General features: G+C 40.5%; 1 protein-coding gene across 5 annotated transcripts in view; it reads right to left on the bottom strand.

Annotated features, from left to right (window-relative positions):
• The window catches only part of LOC127651699 (zinc finger protein 536-like), a 217,589-nt gene that overhangs the window by 43,852 nt on the left and 152,369 nt on the right, over window positions 1-21,368 (bottom strand). For all 5 annotated transcript variants that reach the window (XM_052137659.1, XM_052137688.1, XM_052137679.1 and 2 more), the window contains 2 exons: window positions 20,759-20,917; window positions 8,715-10,421 (listed from right to left, as the gene is read on the bottom strand). In XM_052137659.1, coding sequence (XP_051993619.1) covers window positions 8,715-10,421; window positions 20,759-20,917 — 1,866 coding nt within the window. The remainder of the gene's footprint in view (window positions 1-8,714; window positions 10,422-20,758; window positions 20,918-21,368) is intronic.

The following is a 21,368-nucleotide window of genomic DNA, read 5'->3' as shown; positions in this document are numbered from 1 at the left end:
GGGGGGGGGAAGGAAACAATAGAACATTCTGTATATTTATCCACAGAAGAGTGCCACCGCTACAAGCGCAGGTTGGACCGTAAATTTGTTAACGCGAAAAAGAACATCGACACAATGTAAACTGCAAAATGTGCATTATTACACGGGCTGAAATCTGTGGTTCCCAAGCATCAGTGTCCTTGCACTGCTGCCTCATCCAGGTAACCTTTCTAATCCTGATTAAATTACTGCAATTAGAATAGCAGCTCTCCCACCTCCCCCCATATTTCCCTAATAAACAATACGCCATCTTAAATCCATTCGATGGGATTTGTGTGGAACAATGCTGGAGCTTGTGTGATTTATTTCCATCTCTACAGAGGAATTAAGTGCATTTTTTAACAGCTAATTGTATAATGTGGGCTTATTTCTCATGCAATGCTTTTCTTTTATGTTGCTCCTCCACTCTTTCTATTTGCAGGAACTTTCTTTCCTCCCTATTCATTTGAAGTTAAAATCAAATATGACTTATTGGACCAGCTATTCCTTTGCACAACAACTAGAATAAGTGGAAGTGCGTGACCGATTCGTCTATTATTGCTACACTAGCGCTAAAAACACACCCTCAGCAAGACTGTATTTGTTTTATTAACTTCACAGCATCATTTGCTATTGATGTAGAATAAAAGAGCAAACAAAAGTTGACATACATGTGCTTTTTTTTTTTTTTTAACTCCTGTGCCTGCCAGCTGCAGTCTATATTCTCTCATTAAGTTTGCAGTGTGTGTCATACGGTGTGTGTGTAAGCATAATCATTATGTTGGGAAGGTTTCTTGTGAAAGCGTATTTGTCTGTGTGTAACGTGTGTGAGGTGTGCCCCTGCATAGGCAGGAAGTATTGTTCGATACAAGTTCTCTGAGAGCAGATCCTTACATCTAAGGGCACCTGGGGAACGCACGCAGCAAAGTGAACAATGTCAGAAAAAAAATAAAGAAATAAGATCAAATATGTAAAAAAATAACATTGGGTTGAGGAGCAAATCTATTAAATATTAGCTTAAGGGTTTCTGTCATTAAATGCAAACTATAGTGGGCTGCAGGGGAATAAAAATAATGGCAGCATGCCGTGATTACTGCAGCAGTGAGAACACTTCATATTCTCCTCTCCCAAGGTTTCCTCTAACAAGATTTTTTTTTCCCGTCTAATATTATGAATAACATAATTGTTTTGCTGTCATTAGCATTGAATATTTCTTTTCCTTTGTTATCAGACTAGAACCTGATCTTTTATTCAGTGACCACTCTTTCTTTATCCGCTGGAACTTATGAAGCTTACTGTACATCAGCAAGGTACGAGTCAAGAATGAAAGGGAGTGAAATTACAAGTCATTCCAAAAGCTTTCAGCACCACCAAAGTTGATATCGGAGTAAATTAGCTTAGAGAAAAATATTTTTAGAGATCGCACAGCTGCTGAGGGAGAGCAACAGGTACCATTCAGTGGGCTTGACAACAGGTTTTACAATTAATTGCTCTTTGAAACCAGAATTTGCGTAGCTGAGTGATAAGGTGCTAATTCACCTAGGTTGAAGTTAAAATGGTAATATTGAACATGTGAAATAGCACCTCGCCTTCACCCGACGAGCCTTCATCACACTCTGCACAATGAAAATGGTCGAGAGGCACCAACACTGTCTGTCACCTCAGAGACTTCCAGAGAGAGAGAGATACAGAGAGAGAAAGAGAGAGAGAAAGAGAGAGATAGACCAAGCGAGAAAGCAGTCTTTCATTGTGAGGGAGCTTCCCCGCAGCAGTGTGCTCTGAGATGGAGAAGCGTGGGACGAGGTTCAGAGGCGTAGTCTGATGTTTCGTGTCAAGAATCTACCTTTACTCTGTAATAAGACTGTTTGACAGCTCTTAAATATACCACAACAGTGTGCTTGGAGGCTGACAGCATTTAAACTCCCGGTGACAGGTTAAACGTCATCAGTCAGAGATGAAGGATTCGTCTCAGAGTCTTTTACAAATCAGTCATTTGTAAAAAATGCGGTTCAACTCAGGTTCTCAAGTCCTGACATTAATGGTAAGAAGAACATTAATTACAATGGGAGAGGGATTATTTATTCATAAAACATGGACTGGCTGACCCTCAGGCCGCTCGCATCATCAGTGTGATGGGTTGTCCCATCTCTCAACAGTCACCCAAATGCTGGGCCGTGTGGATGCTAGCAGACTAGCATGAGCCATATTACTGTTAATTAGCCACCTGATGAGGACAGCAATACTGGCAATTACCAAGTTTCATCCTCACACTTCTTTTTGAGTGTGGAGATCTCTTTTCACCAAAAGGGAGATGAAAGTCAGGGGCAAATAGAAACAAACAAAAGATGTCTGTTTCAAGTTTCATTTTCTTTCTCTTTCTCACTTGATGTCTTTAATAGTTCTATTGGTCTGTAAATTAGGAGACTGTGGAAATGACTAAGTACTAATTACTATGTGATAAATGAGAAAGCCTTTACAGTGATAAGAACAGACAACAGTGTGTTTGTGTGTGAAATTAAATATGTGTTCTTTAAAAAATAATAATATAAGGAATACCGGGACTAGTTGTGTCACTTTTAACTCTAGAGTAGGTTTATTTTTGAAAGTCAATTTTTGCAAAGCCACATGACTTGCAGTGCTGGCTACAAAAAAGTTATTAAACGTTCCACAGTTTTTGCTCAGGAAAAAGGTACAGTCCTCTGAACACACATTGACCTTTTGGGAAAACTTGCTCCATTAGCAGGGAACGCTGTCACACTATATGTGGTCACAATGTAACATGCCATTAAACAGTGGTGTAGGTTCAATGTGAACATTGGTGGCCATGTTCCACCGTCACCCTATTATCACAACCACCTAAACAAGATCAATGATTCTCTTTAATTCTACATCTGCATTAAACAGACAATTACAGCTCATTTTAAAAAGTAAAACAATCACCAGCACAAAACAACCAAAAAAATTAAAACGTATAACAAGGTTGTATTGGCCAACATATATTGTAAATGATACATTTTAATAATTTATGACATTTAAAACACATCCTGTCCCACTTAATATGTGACCTGGATTAAATAAGAAATACTGCTGTCCTAAGAACACATTTACCTTTCGGCCAAAATTTGCTCCTATAATATAGTTGAGCTTTACGTGAATGTATGCCATTGTGGTTTCATTATGTTCGCTTGTGTTTACCCAAGAGCAAAAACAAAATTATGATGATAGTGAAAATTCACTTTGAAGAGTAGAATTCACAAAAACATATTATAATATAAGAGGGTTTTAAAGTAGGTACAGCATTTGGAGCCAACATACAAAACCTTGGTTAAACAAAACACACATTTGTGCAATTGGACATTTGACTTAAAATCTTTTGACATCTGACTCAGTAAATCATTACTGAGATTCCGTATAGCCCTTGTGACAACTTCTGTGTGTGTAACAACAAGCCTGGCTCACCCCTACCATATAGTATGATTATCACACACTGTATGGTTTGTAGTGTATAATTAACTGTTACTTTTTCCTCTTAACTGAGGATGTTTAAAGTGAATGTGTGTGTGTTTGTACATGTCTAGTTCCAGTATGAAGGGAAAGTATGGTAGTCATAAGTTGCCTCTGTTGCTTTACACCTGCAGGCTCACTCTGTGCATTGCAGTCACCATATGTTTTTAATTATCATAATAGCTTTAAAGAACCTGGTCAGGGGAACAGACACACACAAGGTCTTTATTACCACTCTCACTCTACACTTTTAAAGCAGTCAGGCCTTGAGAGAGAGACAAAGATATGGATAGAAAAAGAGCGAAAAAGTGACAGATAAAGAGGCATACAAAGTTAGAAAAAGTTAGAGAGGGAGCGATATGAACTTAAAAGCTGACAGGAAGACAGGAAGTAGTGCACTGTCTCTGACCCGCACCAGACTGGGGTCAAGACCCGCCCAAGAGAGGGTCTGATCCTACACCCTCCTGACAGTGATAATTGGCCACTGGTGACTAAACACCATTTACATTTAACTACCCACTACTGTCTGCTGGGCAAGATACATCCCAACACATACATATAAGAAATATTCACACTGGCTAGCAGACTAGAATGAAAGGGGTAAAATACTGGGAATTCCTAAAACATATTTAAACATTTCTAGTCTTCTTAACTACATTGTTTGTGGGCTTGATAAATGTCAATTTTCTCACTCAGTTTAAGAGTTTGCAGCAAGTGTGCCACAACATATTTAGGAGAAGGAGGACACATTGTAAATTGATCAACCCAAAGTGATTCACACAGAAGAAAAAAAGGCAAAAAACAAAACAGTCCTCTACAAATTAAACCTCTTTTCTCCACTTCTACACAAGTGCATCTTTTCCTATCCATCTCTATCTTCTACTTCCCTTTTTCTCAGCTCCATGAGTTATTCACATACTTAAGTGTGCTTAGCCCCTATTTCTCTCTGCTTCCTTCTATCTCTCTCTCTCCAATCATCTGCCATTCTCACTGAGTGGTTAGGAGTGAATGGGGACAGGGTTCACTGCTATTCCACCAGGGGGTGTCATGGCCTTATGAACTTCGATGGTTGGAGTGAGCAGCCCCATTTTTACCAGTCCTCCTGTTTTACCTTGTTATGGATCCCCCCTCTCTCTCTCTCTCTCTCTCTCTCTCTCTCTCTCTCGCTTTCGTCCATTTATTTTTCTCTGCCTACTACACTTCCCAGGCTTGAGGAATGTCTTGACTGAGTGGCAAATCGGGACTGTCGGTGGTGGCTGGACTGTCATTAGTGGTAAACATCTGAAACCTGGACTGTTGAGAAATGTCTACATCCAAAGATGCTCATACACACCCAGCTGTCCATCACAGCACAGAGACACTGCACATTTCTTGCAGAGCGGGTCTGAGAGACTTTAAACCGACTCAAGTTGAGAGACTCAACTGCCCTTTGAGAATGTCACCAAAAAAACAAAAAAAGAAGAAAAAAATATTTCTTCTGTTAGGGGTCTCAAAGATCCTAGATATAAAACATGACTAAAAGTAAGACATTTTTACATTCTGAAATTTTAGTTTGGTGCACACACTGTAACAGTTAATTCCTGAAAACGGTCTATTTGGATTTGTTGTGTTGTATTTTATTTCAGTTTATTATTACTATTATAATTGTTTTTCATTTTTAGGTCAGCAGAATATATTAAAAGAATATAAAGGTAAAATAATAGGTTAATTTTAAAATTACTATGATTATTTTGGACATAATAATCATTGGGGTCTCTGGAACCCTGAACATTAATGGTCAATGGTCAATGGTGGCACACTGAGCTTAAACTCACACTGCTTGTAAGAAATCTAAGGGTGACCATTTTTCTTAACAGCTATTGGAGGTAGGGTGGATGAATCAAGATAACTGTTTAAATTGCAAGCAACAACAATGAAAACAACAACTATAACAAAAAGGGGTGAGGGCAGAGTGGTGTGGAGAGCTTTGAGATGGTGATGGAGGGAGAATGAGAATCAGAGGCCAATGGCACTAATAATCTAATTTATCTTGTTTACCCTGGTTTCTCTCTCTCTCTCTCTCTCTCTCTCTCTCTCTCTCTCTCTCTCTCTCTCTCTCTCTTTGCTGTGAGTGGTGCTACACATTAAATGAAAGTCCTTTTTTTCATTGACACATCATCCTCCGTTCTCTTCGCTCATGTTTTGATTATTGTAATGCATCATCTAACAAATGTTGTAGGCTGGATTCTTACTGTGTAACTATATTCTTACTGGACGTAACTACATTCAGCACAGGTGCTGGAGATAGGTGAGGCTGTTATGTGTTTCTTATAACCTACACTGCTGCCTGTGATGATATGTTGTTAAATTAAGGAGAAGACAAATAGCAAATGAAAGACAGACAAAGAGCACAGTGCTTGAGACATGTGCAATGTATAGATGAAGACATGCCACTAACAGACCTTGTATTGATTATATGATTCACTTACACAATGGCTGCCTTGCACAATGGAATAAGGCCATTAAGCAATCTGAACAATACAAAGCTAATCCACTGGACTACACACAGGCTGTGTCATCTTGGAGGATTTGGCACTATATCGTAAATATACCTTTGATTAATATGCCCTGTCTGAATTATTTTCTTTACAATAAACTCAGCATCTGAACATGAAGGTGAGTCGATTTATTCTGGTTAACATGGTCCTCTAAATGAAATGACTGGAAATGTTAGGTTTTTGTTGTGATTTACAAGGAAACTGTTTGTATTGTGTGTATTGATAGGAGAAGGCCAAGCCATGATACTATGAATATAACATACTTAACATGTAAGAGGGATTAAATGTGTTTGTGTGTCTTATAAAAGCGTTAGAATAATGAGAGTGCCACTGTAGAATGAATCTCACTCCACAACACCCTAGATGACAAGGCATAACAAATTCAACTGAGAATTCTAAATATTAATGATTTATGCATTATTTGCATACAAACCTAATACCAAGCCACTTCAGATAATCACATTTTGCCTTGAATTAAATTTTCAGAGAGATTTTTGCTTCATCTATGCCCAGCCCAAATCATGAAGAATGCGTCTTACTCAGATCTGTACAAGAAACCCGAGGACAAAAGACTCTAGAATAGATCTACTTGTATGGTTATTTTACATCTATATGTGTTTGCATATAAATACTCTTTTAAATATACTTGCACATGTGAGAGCAGTTGTTTTAGAACTTGTTATTGTGTGGTAGTCTCTCTTTATCAGTCTAAATTCTAAATTTATTTTCAAATTGGGTCAAAGACATTGGTGAGGATTTACATTGTGACAGAGTCTAAAGAAGTGTCGGTGTAAACATGGACAGACTGAAGACATGAAAAAAGCAGAACACCTTCATTAGGTGGCCAAATTTATTTCTTTCTTTCTTTCTTTCTTTCTTTCTTTCTTTCTTTCTTTCTTTCTTTCTTTCTTTCTTTCCCTCACACACATACATAAGTATGTACAACAGGTTCAGTAGTGACACATAGTCCCCACAGTGCAGGATGAATAAACTGTCTGTTGAGTTTTCCTCATGGTCATTCAATGCTTTTACTGTATGTAATACTTAAACATGCCCACACACTGTCACAGTGTATACAGAGGAGCTCGGCTGCTCGTCAGCATCCACCAGGGACAAACGGATGGAGTCATGCTATAAAAATGCCAAACAAAAAACGTTTCTTCTCTAGACAAAGCCTTATATCTAAAGGTCAATCACTCTTCATGGCAGAATGAAAGGAGGACGTCACAAGGGCACTTTTCAAATGTCTTTGATTAAAGAAGGATATTACAATACGATACATTCAACATGTTGACAAAAAAAAAAATTGCATTAATTTTCAGCTGAGTGAATGACCTCTAAATATTAAAAATGTAACAGGTTCCTCTATGACAGACATATTTTCCATAATTGAAAGGTCAAAAGAGGCATTAATTGTTAATGTAAACCGTTTTGAAGGAGGAAAATGAAATGCATGTAAAATATCTCAAAACATATTCCTATTTGTCCTCTAAATCAGTCTTATAACATCTTTGTTCACTAATAAAGCATGGTATATAACACAAATGCAAAATATTGAATGAAGAATTGTATTGTTCCAAATTGCTACAATCAGTATCAAGATTTGTGAGAATGAAGCAGCTTAATAAAACAAGTCTGTTAAAAATTCTTGCAGTACTAGTTTAAACACCTTGTTTAATCCTACACCTATTTGCAGTCATATTTTTTTTTCACTGGGAGCAAAAAAATAACTCTTCTGTGTTTGCAGACTAGAAGTAATAACACCAATGTAAAGCACCACACTAATAATGTCTAGCTCAACTGCAGTTTTGAAAATGAGTCTGCTTCTTAATTTATAATATATTAAGAGCATGAGGAAATTGGAGGATACATACATTTTATTAGCTGACAGTTTTATTCAGCAAAATGATCTGCCTAACTGAAGGAAATACCTGATTTGGGTGGTGACAACTAAAGGCTGTAGATCCCACTTAATTTCTACTATGGCTGCTCTAACCAAACTACAAATTCAAGTCTTTGAGATGTAGCCTATTTTTTCACTCACAGTTACTCTATTTTTCTTTTTATCACCACATTTTCAGAAAGGGCAATGTGAAACACAGTAGTTTCAAGGAGCGGCAGTAACCTTAGCAGAATCATGAAAGCTGACAGATCGTTTTTCACAAAACTATAGATCCCAGCCTCTTATAAAGTAATGGGTTTGTGGGAGAGGCCTTTATAAAAGCTAAGATAGTTAGGTTCTGTGTGCTAGAGATGGCACAAGGACCATAGGCTCCTGGTCTGTTCAAAAAGTAGACAACCTTATTCCCAGAATGAGGAGGAATTGAGAGAGGGTGGGACTGGAGCTCTTGTAAAATGACAATGTAATGAAGATTAATATGTCACTTTGTCATCCTGATGGCCTCTAAACTTGCTTGAAATAAGGTTGAGTCACTCAAAAGCAAATTTAGCTCCTTTAGAGAGTCTTGTATTGGTTTAGTTTCTGACCAATGAGAGAGCACTTGAACAAATGTCTCAATTGGTAGTGAGTGTGTTTTGCATAGTGTTGTGTATATCAATAATGTGTTTATTGGGCAAAGAGTCTGTATTTTTTTACAGTAAGTCATTGTTCTTTGGTTTATGAATGAAAAAAAAAGTTGATGTTGCAATACTCACCAGTGGGGTCAATTCTTTTCATGTTGCTGGTGCTACTCCCTCCTCCATTGGAGCTGCTGCCTAGGCCTCCGTTGAAGGCAGTGAGGTTCTCTGAACTGTATGCCCGCAGAACAGATAGCATGTTCATCTGGTGCTCCAGGTGTGCCTGATCAGGCTTTACCAGGCCAGGAGGACCACTGCCTGGGGAGAGAAGACCAATGCTTGACTGCTGATGCCATTGCTTCTCAGGGGTGGTATGCTGAGGAGGAGAAAGCCCAGAGCTTTGGGGTCCCATGGACAGCTTACACCTTTGGGTGTCCTTCCCTGACATAGGAGATTCAGGAAGCATTTTAATGGATCCAAGATCCTCCTCCTCGGTATCACCCATCTCCATTTCTTCATCGTCTTCTGCCTCCTCTTCTTCATCTGAACGTATAAGCTGCTCTGTGAGAGTGGGGTTCAGGAATGTTTTTTCACGACCCACTTCATCTTCCTCAGACTGAGCACCGCATTCCTCAGATGCCTCGATTTCACTGCAAGATGCCTTGTCAGAGAGGTCGTCCAGAGAGCCCTGACCACCCCCATCATTTGACTGAATATGCTGCTGGTCCAAAAATCCAACAGGCCCTCTAGCTGAGCTGTCGTACACAGGGACAAAGGGCTTGTAGAAGTCACTGGAGAATGCTCCCATGGAGGCTCCATGTGGGGGTTGCTCCAGATGGTTGGGCCACCCTGCTTGTCCCTTCAGATCCCCAGACTCAGTCTCTCTGTCCCTTGACGGGACTCCCTCATGGTGATGGAGAAGGCCTGGTGGTGGAGGAGCCAGGCCAGTAACTTTGCCTGCATGAGAAGGCTCACCCAAGAGCTGTTCCTTAGTATCTTTGCCTGGGCCATACTTGCCTTTGCCCAGGTGGTTGGCTTGCAGGTGGAGGGCAATTAGCTCTACAGAAGCAGTTGTGAAAGAGCAGAAGAGGCAGCTATGCCAGGCAACATTGTCCTGGAGGGTGATAGAGGCTCCAGGGATGGATCCTGCGTCTGGCCTAACGGACAAATCCAGAGGCTCATACTGGGAGCGGCCACCCTCAGCTGGCTTGTTGTCATTGGTGGGATTCTCCTCCTGGTTTACCTCACTGGCTCTTTTGGTTTTGGCCTCAGCACTTTCCTGGATAAAATGCTGGCCATGCAGCTGACCCTCTCTGATCTCCTTCTCCTTCTTCATGGAATTGAGGACAAAGCTGTCCATGAAAGCCTGCAAAGAGCTTTGAAAGTTGACTCCATTTCCCACCATACACTGATAGGCTCGGCCCAGGTCAGGGAAGCTGGCAGGACTGTCCCCAGCAGAAGTGGGTCCCTCAGGACTCTTCATACTCTCGGTGGCAGGCTCGGCCCCTGATCCATGGCAATCTCGTTCCCTTTCACGGTCTCTTTCCCTGTGTGATAGCATTCCTGGTGGAGCCCATTGATGTGGGAGCATCTGACCTCCTCTGAAGTCAAGACCAGAGGGCATCATGCTTTTGAATACCCCACGAAGGACATCAGGATGAGCAAAGACCCCACTGCCACTGTTGTTCTTTCCATGGTCGTCTTTGTGTTCAGAGGAGGGAGGGTGGTTGGCTGAGGGACCACTTCCATTCTGTCGCTCACGGTGATGGCGCTCCAGGTGGTACTTGAGAGAGGCTGACTGTGTGCCTGCATAGTCGCAATGAGGGCACCTGTAGGGCTTTTCACCTACATTGATAGAGATGGAAAGAAACAGATAAGAGTTGATGTCAGTACAACACTAATAATATTATGTAGGTGCCAACAAACTTAGCAGGAACCTTTAGCATGTTCCGCATGTCAGAAGAAGAGCAAAAAGAAAGAAAACATATAAATATTTGACAGACATCACATCAAGGATATCTATATATCTCTCAGTCTGCATCATTCAACTACATGTCTCACTTAGTAAACAGTCCAGACTTTTTTGAGAAGAGGGAGGAGTTTCAATACGGGTCAATACAGCTCAATCCGGATCCGACGAGTGAGCCATCACTCACGTCAGCGCCATAAAAACTTATCACCATATGGAGCCTTCAGTCCACAACAGAGATCATATTTTCATCTACAACAAAAATGTCTGGATGTTATCAGATAGGGAACTGCAGGCTTGTGGTGCTGCTGGTTTCTGCTCTCTCTCGCTCTCTCTCTCTCTCTCTCTCTTCTGGCCTTGTCTGCTGTCATACCGCTACCTTGGTGGTGAAGCTGTTCTGTGAACATCCTCTATTTGCAGTTTATCATGCTGAGGATAAATCAAGCCCAGCAGATGCTCCCAGAGGACAACTGCAACCCCTCAGTTCAAAATGCACCCAATAAAAGGCCCTTGTTTGAGAGTTAAGATCTAGTCTAAATGATACAGTATAAGCACACCATATGTGGTCCACATGAGCATTCCTCATAAGGCAACCTCACACTGTTGATTACAAAATGCTAACCAGCATGAAATGGACTGTAAAAGAAGGCAAGCAGGCAGTTTAGAAAAACATGCTAATATACAATAATTCTTGTTAAAAGTGAAATAAGAGCAACATATGAAAGTGAAAGATTCTAAAATGCATTTGAATGATCCGATCAATATCGATAAAAAATACCTTCTGACAACAATCTATTATAATAGTCTTGGAATTAAAGCTTGATTAATATAATCAATAAGCAATGCAAGGTTTGATTTTTGAGACCCTGTAATGATTCAGGAATTAAATGATGTAGCAGGAGGAGGAAAAGAAAGACAGAGAGGGAGGAATATATGGAAAAATGAAAATAAAAGCATATTTGTCAGTGTGTGTGTGTGTATGGCTATAAACGCTTAGCTTATACATATGGAAATCATTTTTAACCCAGAAAAAATTTAGCATTGTTACGCAAGACTGAATTGAATGATTTAATTCTGGCTCTGTAGTAAATCATGGATATAATTAGCAAATGGCATAGTGCTCAAGTAATTTATCATTATTTGGAGGGCGCCATTCCAGAAAAAAGAATAGAAGATCTGCAGACCCACTGCACAGCTTCCTAAAAAAGGATTACAAACATAAACTCAAAAGTGTATTGATAAGATATATAGAGAGGGCAGCAGGACATATAATTAAGGGCAGGAGAGAGGGTGAGAAAAAATAGAAAGAGGGACAGGGTAGGGGGATGTCTTTTGTTCTTCTACCTAAGAGTGTTTCAAGCATATTTTCAAAAGACATCATACAAGATGAGCTTTTAACCCAATAAGTGCTTATCCTCTGAGCAGAATAACAGAGGCTTGATGTGATTCAATAAGGAAACGTCCTTGATGCAAATGATCATTTTCAGTTCCTTTAACTGGAAGGGATGATATTCTGTACCCAAAATTAGAGTACAATTAGAGTGATCTGCTTTTCTCCACTCCATGTTGAGTGTCTGTTTATGAAGGTATTGATAAATTAAAAATATATTCAACTCCCAAAAAACTCCCATTGCAATGCTAATAAACATTGCAATGCCAAATTTATAACCCATATTGCCCTATGTATGTGTCTATATTTTAAACAGTGAACACTATTGCTGGTTGTATGTTTATATAAGTGTGTTTGAGTGGCTGTGTACATATCTGTGCATGTGGCGTGTTCTTTGTGCAACATTTGGGCTCAGTAAGACATCTGCTCCATCATACGTCAGGGGCACGTGTGACATCTGGGGAATATACTGTATCCTGCCTTGCAACATTACACACAATTTACTGCTAAAGGTCATTATGTACCCGTTAATCCACTTTTAATTGATATCCACAAAAACAACACAACCTCAGAGAAACAAAATGGATCACCAAGGCAGAGAGGTAAAGAGTAATTATAATTTTTCATCATTCAAAATGAGAGAGCAAAACTCAACATCAACCAAAAAAAAAAAAAGTTTCCAGAGCTAACTCTTTTGCTGATGGACTGTGTTAATAAAAATAGGGAAGAAAAAATACATATCATATTGCCATCTGGTATAGTATGACAGGCTTTGTATAAATTACAGAGACCTCTCACTGTGAGTAGTACATATCCATTATCATTTCGCAAATTCAGTTCTAACAGAGTGCTTTCAGTCTCTCCACTTGAAGAAGTCCAGCGCACACTGATTTCATATGGATTTGTGAGATTTGTCATGACTCCATAGTAACAGTTCAGAACAAACACCCACAGCCTTAATAGAAGGGCAATTAAAATAGTTAATAGATATGACATACTTTAAGATGAATTTCCATATGGCTTTAGAGAATGGTGAAAAGACTGCATACCACAGGGGATAGAAAGAGAGAGAGCGAGAGAGAGAGAGAGAGAGAGAGAGAGAGAGAGAGAGAGAGAGAGATTGACTGCACTGGAAAAATTAATGTTTTTTTTTTTTCTTCTTTCTTAAACTGTTTTATCTATGCCAAATGTAGAAACAAGAATGTCAAGGTGTTTGAGTTCTCAAGCCCTCCATGTAATGCAGTACCCACAAGTTATTTTTACAATTTAAATGAGCCTTTACTGTATGGTCCATTACTTCAATCCTTTCATTCGCTTTAAAGACTTTTTGAAAACTAACTTACCATGTAGTTAGGAAATAAGAATCAAGAATGAAAACAAAAGTAAATAAATATGAATGAAACAAAACAGCTAAACCATGCAGATCTAAGATGTGATACTTTCAGATATCTCTCAGGAAGCCTGCCGAGTGAACTTTGTTATTTACAATGCTTATGGTTTGGAAAAGTAGCAACTGACCACAGACCTGAGCTTAATCACTTTCTCTGCCTCTTCAAAGCAAACCCCCAAAACATTGTTCGATACAACCATAAACATCCACGCAGCTGTGTGAGGTCTTTGGTTTTTTTCCGTCTCTCAAAAGATGTGTAATGGCTCCTAATCGCCAAAGTGAACTCACACGGCCGAAGCCTGTCCATTCACCATCTCTCTCGAAATACAGGTGATTCATCTGGCATGATAGTTCTCCAATGCCCCCGAGTTATGCGTAGCCATTGTCAGGAGCAAGGACCTTTTTATTTTTTATCTACAGCTGCTTACTGCTAAATACTGTCTTGTCCAGAAGGGGACAATCTGTGTCTCTAATTGCTGTCACTGAAGCCTAGATTCATTATGTGACTTTCCCATTAAAATGTGAGCATTAATTTGTATAATGAAATATCACCCACTGCAGTGTTCATTAGCTGTGGCCCCACAATATACACTGCACGATGTTAGCTACCTAGAAAACTGTGCTTAATTTCACTAATGGATATTTTCCCACTCACTGTTGGAGAGGAAATTAATACTGTAACATTAGCTCTTTAACTTTTGGAGAAATTTAAATTCACTTCATTCCTTTCAAGCCAACGTTAGATATTCATTAATCTAACATTGTGTCACACAATGCCCTGGCCTCCTCAGTAAGCAATGGCATTGTGATGGAATAACGGCATCAGGATTGAGGAACGCTTTGTGTCATCCGCATTTCTGATTGCTTTAAATCAAGGCAGGATATTTGTTTAATGTCAACAGCACAGTTTCAGCCTGATTGGAAGGGAAGACAGGATGGAAGATGTCAGTTTTTCCTGTAAATAATTTGAACAGAGCCAGACTGAGACCTGCGTAATATCTCAAATGTATGTCAAGCCTGAATCTTTATGACAAACCTATAACTGATCAGCATATAGTCACATATCTTGCAAGTACTTTAGGGCTTGTGTAAATTGCTGAATTGACAGAAAGCAAAGTGTCTGTGTGCAAACGCACTTAGGCCACACCGCACGCATGTGGGCCATCCCAGTGGGTGGAATGAGTTTCCTCTCTGCTGAAATATGGCTCTTCTGGGGACCCTTACCCCCTGCTCCGAGCAGGCATAACTCAACCTCCCTCAGCTAGAAACATATTTCCCCACTCCATCCACTGCACTTCTGCTAGAAGAATATAATCAGCTTGTCCAAAGCCTTAACCCCTCAGTTTAAAGAAACCAGAGAAAAGCAAACTAAAACACTCTACTCTGACCGCCTGTCATTGTAAGTTTGACATTCTCAAAAGTGCAGCCAATGGCCATACACTACATAACAATTTACAAACATTTTACTACATTAGTCATTTAAGAGATAATGCCTCCTTCAAACTGCTTTGTTCATATTCAGTCCATATTGGATAATAACAAATGCAGACGTCAGTGACAATACTGCAGGCTGGGAGAGTTACACATCAGCTCCACTGTTTGACATGCCTTAATATCAACCTTAATGCTCCAGAATAGAGTAGCTATATGCTTCTTATTAAGTGGGATACAGCATCTGGGTGGTCTCCGCTCTTCCTTGTAAGCACATACCAACAAAATCTCAACCATCGATTTCATCAGCTGCAAGTGATTTCCATTTAAAGTTAAAGAAAGCAGCATTGACCTAACATTGTTTCATGAATATAGAGTACTGTCTTTTGCTTCTTTCTATTTTAATCTGTCCTTCTCATGATTTAAAAGTACAATGTAAATGTGCCCATTTACAGTTGTTACCGTGAGGAGCTATTTCTACCTGATCTCAACGTTAAATATTACTCTCACTGGTGTGATTCGATGTATTCAGGTTTACTCAGTAATATTCATTTAGTTTGTAATATTAAGTTTAGTGATTTGCATTTCATTAAGGTAATGCAAAATAGTTTGATAGAAAACAATAAAAGAACATTGTTTGAGTTTTAGGTAAGCTTAGGTTTTTGGCTTTTGTTGTCTGTTGACTATGTACGACAATCAACAAGTAAAGTGACTGTCTCTGCAGCATAAAGGCACCTATTTACACTAAGGGTCCCTATTCAATCACGCCATGTGCTGAACTGTGTAAGTGAGCTGCTGACTCAGGTGCGGGCAGGCAGTTGCGTGCCATAGCAACAGGCTGCGTCAGACTGCACGTACCCTTCCCCAACGCCCCATAAAAATCATCATAAACTTTTTAGGTTACCGGCATCCCAGAGGGAGGGAACAAAGTGACGTACCAAGCATGGTAGCGGGCCGCGCTAGCTGCGCCTTTTCTCTCTCTATGTTTCTCACAGAGTTAAAGGCGGCTGGTGCCATTTTAACGCCATCATATGGAACACATTCTAACACATTCTTTTCCAACTCCTGTTATTTCATGGGGAAAAAACCCTGCAGAGACCACCACCTGCCCAGGCTGGGGGGAGGTAAAGTGTGGCGAAATGCGTCACATGGGATTTCAGGCGCGGTGGTAGATACTACCTGCTGCGAGGGAGGAGTTGCTACAAAACACGGTGACCGGGGAGCAGCGGGGACTGCCCAAGGAAGACGTGGGTCTGCCAGTAGGGGGACCGTACCGCGGAAAATACACACAGGGGGATTCATCCACAAAGGCCCATCCTGTGGAGCACCTATTCCAGTACAAAGTAATTTTAGTATCCGTAGTGGGTTTGGTCGGGGAATTTGCGGACCAGAGGGCTAGGGAGGAAGAACATCCAGGGAGCGCGTGGACTCTCCTGGGCAAAAAGAGCACACGTGAACACCTCAGTGGATGGGAAAGACGCTATGTGCAAGCGGAACACCCGGTCAGACATTCTGCATTCCCGAGTTCTACGTGCTCGGTGACCAAACCGATTCAACCCTGAGATTGTAAAATCTCATAAAGTATTGGGTGTTGCCCAGCCCGCTGCTCTGCAAATGTCTGCTAGGGAGGTGACGTTGGCCAGTGTCCACGAGGATGCCAAACTTCTCGTTGAGTGTGCTCGAACCTGCAAGGGGGCGGGCACGGCCTGGGTGTGATAGGCCAAAGCGATGGCGTCAACGACCCAGTGGGAAAGCCTCTGTTTAGAGACAGCGTTCCCTTTGCGCTGTCAACCAAAGCAGACAAAGAGCTGCTCAGAACATCTAAAGCTCTGCGCGCGGTCCACATAGGTATGCAAAGCACGCACCGGCGTCACTGACAGAGAACGCTTGCAGGTCCCCAACCCTCTTGATGGAAGCGAGCGCGATCAGGAGGGCCATCTTCAAGAAGAGGGCTTTGAGCTCGACTGATTCTAGCAGCTTGAAGGGGGGTCTCTGAAGGCCTGAAAGGACCTTGGAGAGATCCCATGAGGGGGACAGGCATGGCCTGGGAGGTTTCAGCCTCAGGGCACTTCTAAGGAACCTGATAATCAGATCGTGCTTCCCTAGGGACTTACTGTCCACTGCGTCGTGGTGAGCCGATATGGCGGCTACATAAACTTTCAAGGTGGAGGGGGACAGCCTCCCCTCCAACCTCTCTTGCTGCGCCTCTCTGCGGGTCTTCAGATTGGGAAGAACACAAATTTGCGAACAAGCGCCACTTCAGGGTGTGAAGTTTCCTGGTAGAGGGAGCTCTGGCTTGGTTGATTGTGTCTATGACAGCAGGTGGTAGGCCACTTAGATCTTCCGCATCCCATCCAGAGGCCGGACGTGGAGGTTCCAGAGGTCTGGGCGTGGATGCCAGAGGGTGCCCCTTCCCTGAGAAAGAAGGTCCTTCTCGAACCTTGCCCAAAGGGGGTGTGGCAAAGGAAATAACTTTAAACAAGGATTCTCCTCCCGGCCCTCTACCGGGGGACGGAGTGGTCTGCTTACCAGCTCTGGAGCAAAGGTCTCGTTCCCTGGGTTGTTCATCTCAGGAACGCTTGGGAGCCTTCCGGGTCCTCGAGGACGTTCGAGAGACGGGGCTGAGAGCTGGACCAAGGTTGAGGTGGAGCTGCCTGGCGTTTGGAGCCACAGGGGGACGCCCTCAGCGAGCAGACAGAGCACGGCCCGAGATGGAACGGTGGGGCTTTGAGAAAGCGGGCTTTGTCTACCTCCAGCATCTCAACCAGGTTCAGCCATAAGTGACGTTCCTGGACCATGAGGCTGGTAGTCGCCTGCTAATAACAGGGCCTATTTACACTTGGTCACTTCATGCGTGTTTACTGATCGGACTGCTATCCAACTGAATAAGCTCATTCCATTTACACTTGGTCATATCAATGCATCTCAGCAAACAGACATAAATCTGATCTTCAATTCCCGCACTATAAGCAAACAACACAAAGTTCACTTATGCCAGGCAGAAAATTTTAAAATTCAATTTATTATTTTATTCCAACTGACTTTGAACAGTGCACGTGTGTCTCTATTTTTGTACGCGCTGCACAATCCCACCCCTCCGGGTTTCTCGTAGGTAAGACGCATCATGCACATCAGCTGCACTCATTGGCAGTGTTTAGTTTCAGTTTATTCAGCGATCTTCATCAAATAAATGAAGAAATAAAGTCCTGTCTTTCCTACAGCGTGCATCCGTGTCTTAATTTGTTGTTATTTATTGCGTGACGTGGCTGCACAATCCCACCCCCCCGGGCTTCTCGTAGGTAAGACGCATCATGCACATCAGCTGCACTCATTGGCAGTGTTTAGTTTCAGTTTCTTCAGCTATCTTCATCAAATAAATGAAGAAATAAAGTCCTGTCTTTCCTACAACGTGCATCCGTGTCTTAATTTGTTGTTATTTATTGCGTGACGTGAGTCCTATGCAAATACTCTGTAGCAGCTGTTACATTTCTCATTTTCTCTATGTTGACGTAGCACTGTTAGGGCAGAGTAAAGTTTACATATGCATTTTGAGCCAGATGCATTTACACTTGACCAGTTTTGTCTGGAATTGGTCTCAAACTACCTCCTGAAGTGGTTTGAGTGACTGAATTGCAATCCCTTGCGAATGCATTTCAGAGGGGATTTACACCTGTTCTTTTCATGATCTGTTTGTTATACGATCTGTGAAAATGCATGAAGAGGCCAAGTGTAAATGTCCCATAATAATAATAATAATAATAATAAACTATTATTATTATGATTATTATTCCACTTCACTTATAAAAATATTGTCCTTTAAAAAGTGTACAATCACATATAAAAAGAGACAGCAGTGGGCTGAATCTAAGGTGACCTCCCAGAGCTTATCCTGGTTATCCTGCATGTTAACTGGGCCAGTTGTGCCTGCTAGTGAGCCTCAGCCTTGCTTTTGGGTGGAACAGCAGGGTCTCTTGACAACCAATGGACCAGCACTGCTCACATCATTACTCTGCTAGGCAGGGGCGTCCTCTCACACATACCTGAAGTTAATTTATGGGCTCTGAGGTTTTAAACAAAAAAAGTGGGCTGTGTAAAAGGTGCATTACTAATGATGGGTTCAAAACAAAAAAAAACTGTGATTATGGTAATGTTATAAATTAAGATTACTCCTAAAATAATTTAGAATATGTGATCTCTGAGAGGTACATTTGCCCCAAAAATTATTTGGACAAAAAAGCCACATTTAAATATGTATGAATATAATTGCATTAGACAACATATATAAATAAATAAATACATAATAAAAAAATACTTTTACTTTAAAGAAAGATATCATATGATTTTTAAGCATAACATGTCACAGAAAAATAATTGTTAGGTTTAATATGATGAAACATATCATTCTTTTAAGACAGCAAGTATTAAAACACTTGATGATTGTAAAAGATAGTGGGACATGCACACCACTTATGTTGTGAACTACAGTGGTTTCTCTGCTGTGAACTTGATGGAAATTGAATGACAAACAGCAAAGCCATTGTCTATGTTTGGAGTGGTGGTGGCATAGTGGGCTAAAGCACTGAACTGGTAAGCAGAAGATTGTTGGTTTGATCCACACAGCCACCACCATTGTGTCCTTGAGCAAGGCACTTAACTCAACCTGGAGCTCGGGGGGGGATTGTTCCTGTAATAAGTGCACTGTAAGTCTCTTTGGAAGAAATTATCTGCCAAAAAATGCATAAATGTAGATTTGTATCTGTTCATATGACAAAATTATCTGTATCTGTCTCTGCATTTGGACAGAACCAGGTGTGGGCGGGGCTTAAACCGGAAATGCGTTAAATCTAAATGAAACGCCTATTTTTAAGTATTACTCTTACATTTATAGTTTCCATAAATAAAATGTGCCTTGAATATGCCTTTTCATAATAATAGCCTAATACTAATAATTTGTATTATTCAGTTTCAACTGATAAGAAAAAAAAAGAATAAAATAATATTTTTTAAATAATAATTGCACAATAATACTACTAATTATTATTATTATTTTATTATTATTACTAAAAAAATAATATTTTATAATTTTTTTGCGAGTTTAAGCTGAATTTGAAGGCTACATATACTTTGGAATATGTTGTTAACTGTGGTTTCTCCTGGTATTTCAGATATTAATATCTAAATGAAACAGAATTTTCGTTTGTTTGTGCATGTATAACAACATTATTCTGGAGGCATGATGTGTTAAGCAAAATGTAAAATGTCAAGCACATGTTTTGCTGTGAATAATAAATACAAATTCAGACATTTATATAAATTAAAATAAAATCAATATAGCCTACAAACAGGTGTTTATTTTTACAATAGGACACCATTATTTAGTTAAATAATAATAATAATAATAATAATGTTACATTTACAGGAGTTACTTACCAGAGTTCAAGAACACTTAACATTTTCAAATTTAGCACAGTTTAAAGAAGAATACTCTATGGAGCATTTAAACATTTATGGAGCATTTTAACTTATTGGGGGAATAAAGTATTAACCAGTTAATAACCTTAATCGCTTATGTGGATATAAATGTGGTCAACTTTAAAAGACATATAGATGGGCTCCGACATGAAATCATCACTTCAGGTCAGGAATTTAACCACGCTCAGGTTTAGGCTATAAATGAATACATGGGAATCATGTGTGAATCGTGTTTATTTAAAATGTCGCTTTAAATTTGTGCTTTTTGGATAATCAGTCATACAAATATTTTTTATATTATTCGGATGAATCCATTATCCGTTTTGAATTCATTATTTGTGCCTTTCCGAATAAGGTATTCGGCTTTGGGCACATCCCTAATCATAAGCATCATCACTATTTATTTATCACTTAAGTGTCCAAATAATTTTTGGGGCATTTGGGAAAAGAATAAAATGCTAAATGTGTTAGTGTCATGGACAGCTTATTGGTAAGCCATTTGGATTTGTTGTTCAAGATTTCTTACACACCTGTGTGTATTCTTAGATGTACTTTTAGATGGTGAGAGGTGCGAAAAGATTTGCCACAGTAGGGGCAGTCCTTCATGCTGGAACCCATGCTCCTGTCCCGGTGCTGGGTGGAGAGGGGCTGGACAGCATTCACAGGTTTTGCCATCTCATCCCCAACATCTAAGAGCCAGAGAAACAGAGAAAGACATAATTCACAGACTGTTCCGTTTCACTTCAAACCAGCCACATATGTCAGAGATGCCACCCAAATCTGCAAATGCCACATAAAGTCAAACAAATCAATGAGTTTATGTGTACCACCCCTCCCTCCACAACCTGACAGAATGCTGACAGTTCAGAAGCTTTCTTTAGAGACATCACCTCGACCCCCCCCAAACCCAAGTACACTCACGTCCCAATCCAGCCTCTCATCATCTTTTGTGGGAAGCATATGGCAGATTGTGTTGAAATGAACAATAGAGAAAAAGAAACCAGCCATGTCAGCAACAGGGTCTTTGCTTCGTTGTGGAGCCCTAGTTTTGACAGGTGACGTCGGCGGTGAGCTTGATGGGAAATGGTGATAACGAAGGGCTCGCTCTGATGGAGCAACTGTCACACCAATAACGTCTAA

This window comes from Xyrauchen texanus, chromosome 1 (genome assembly GCF_025860055.1).
Source record: "Xyrauchen texanus isolate HMW12.3.18 chromosome 1, RBS_HiC_50CHRs, whole genome shotgun sequence".
Lineage (NCBI taxonomy): Eukaryota > Metazoa > Chordata > Actinopteri > Cypriniformes > Catostomidae > Xyrauchen > Xyrauchen texanus.
Note: the sequence above shows the minus strand (reverse complement) of the source record. Positions and strands in the feature narration are given on the sequence as shown.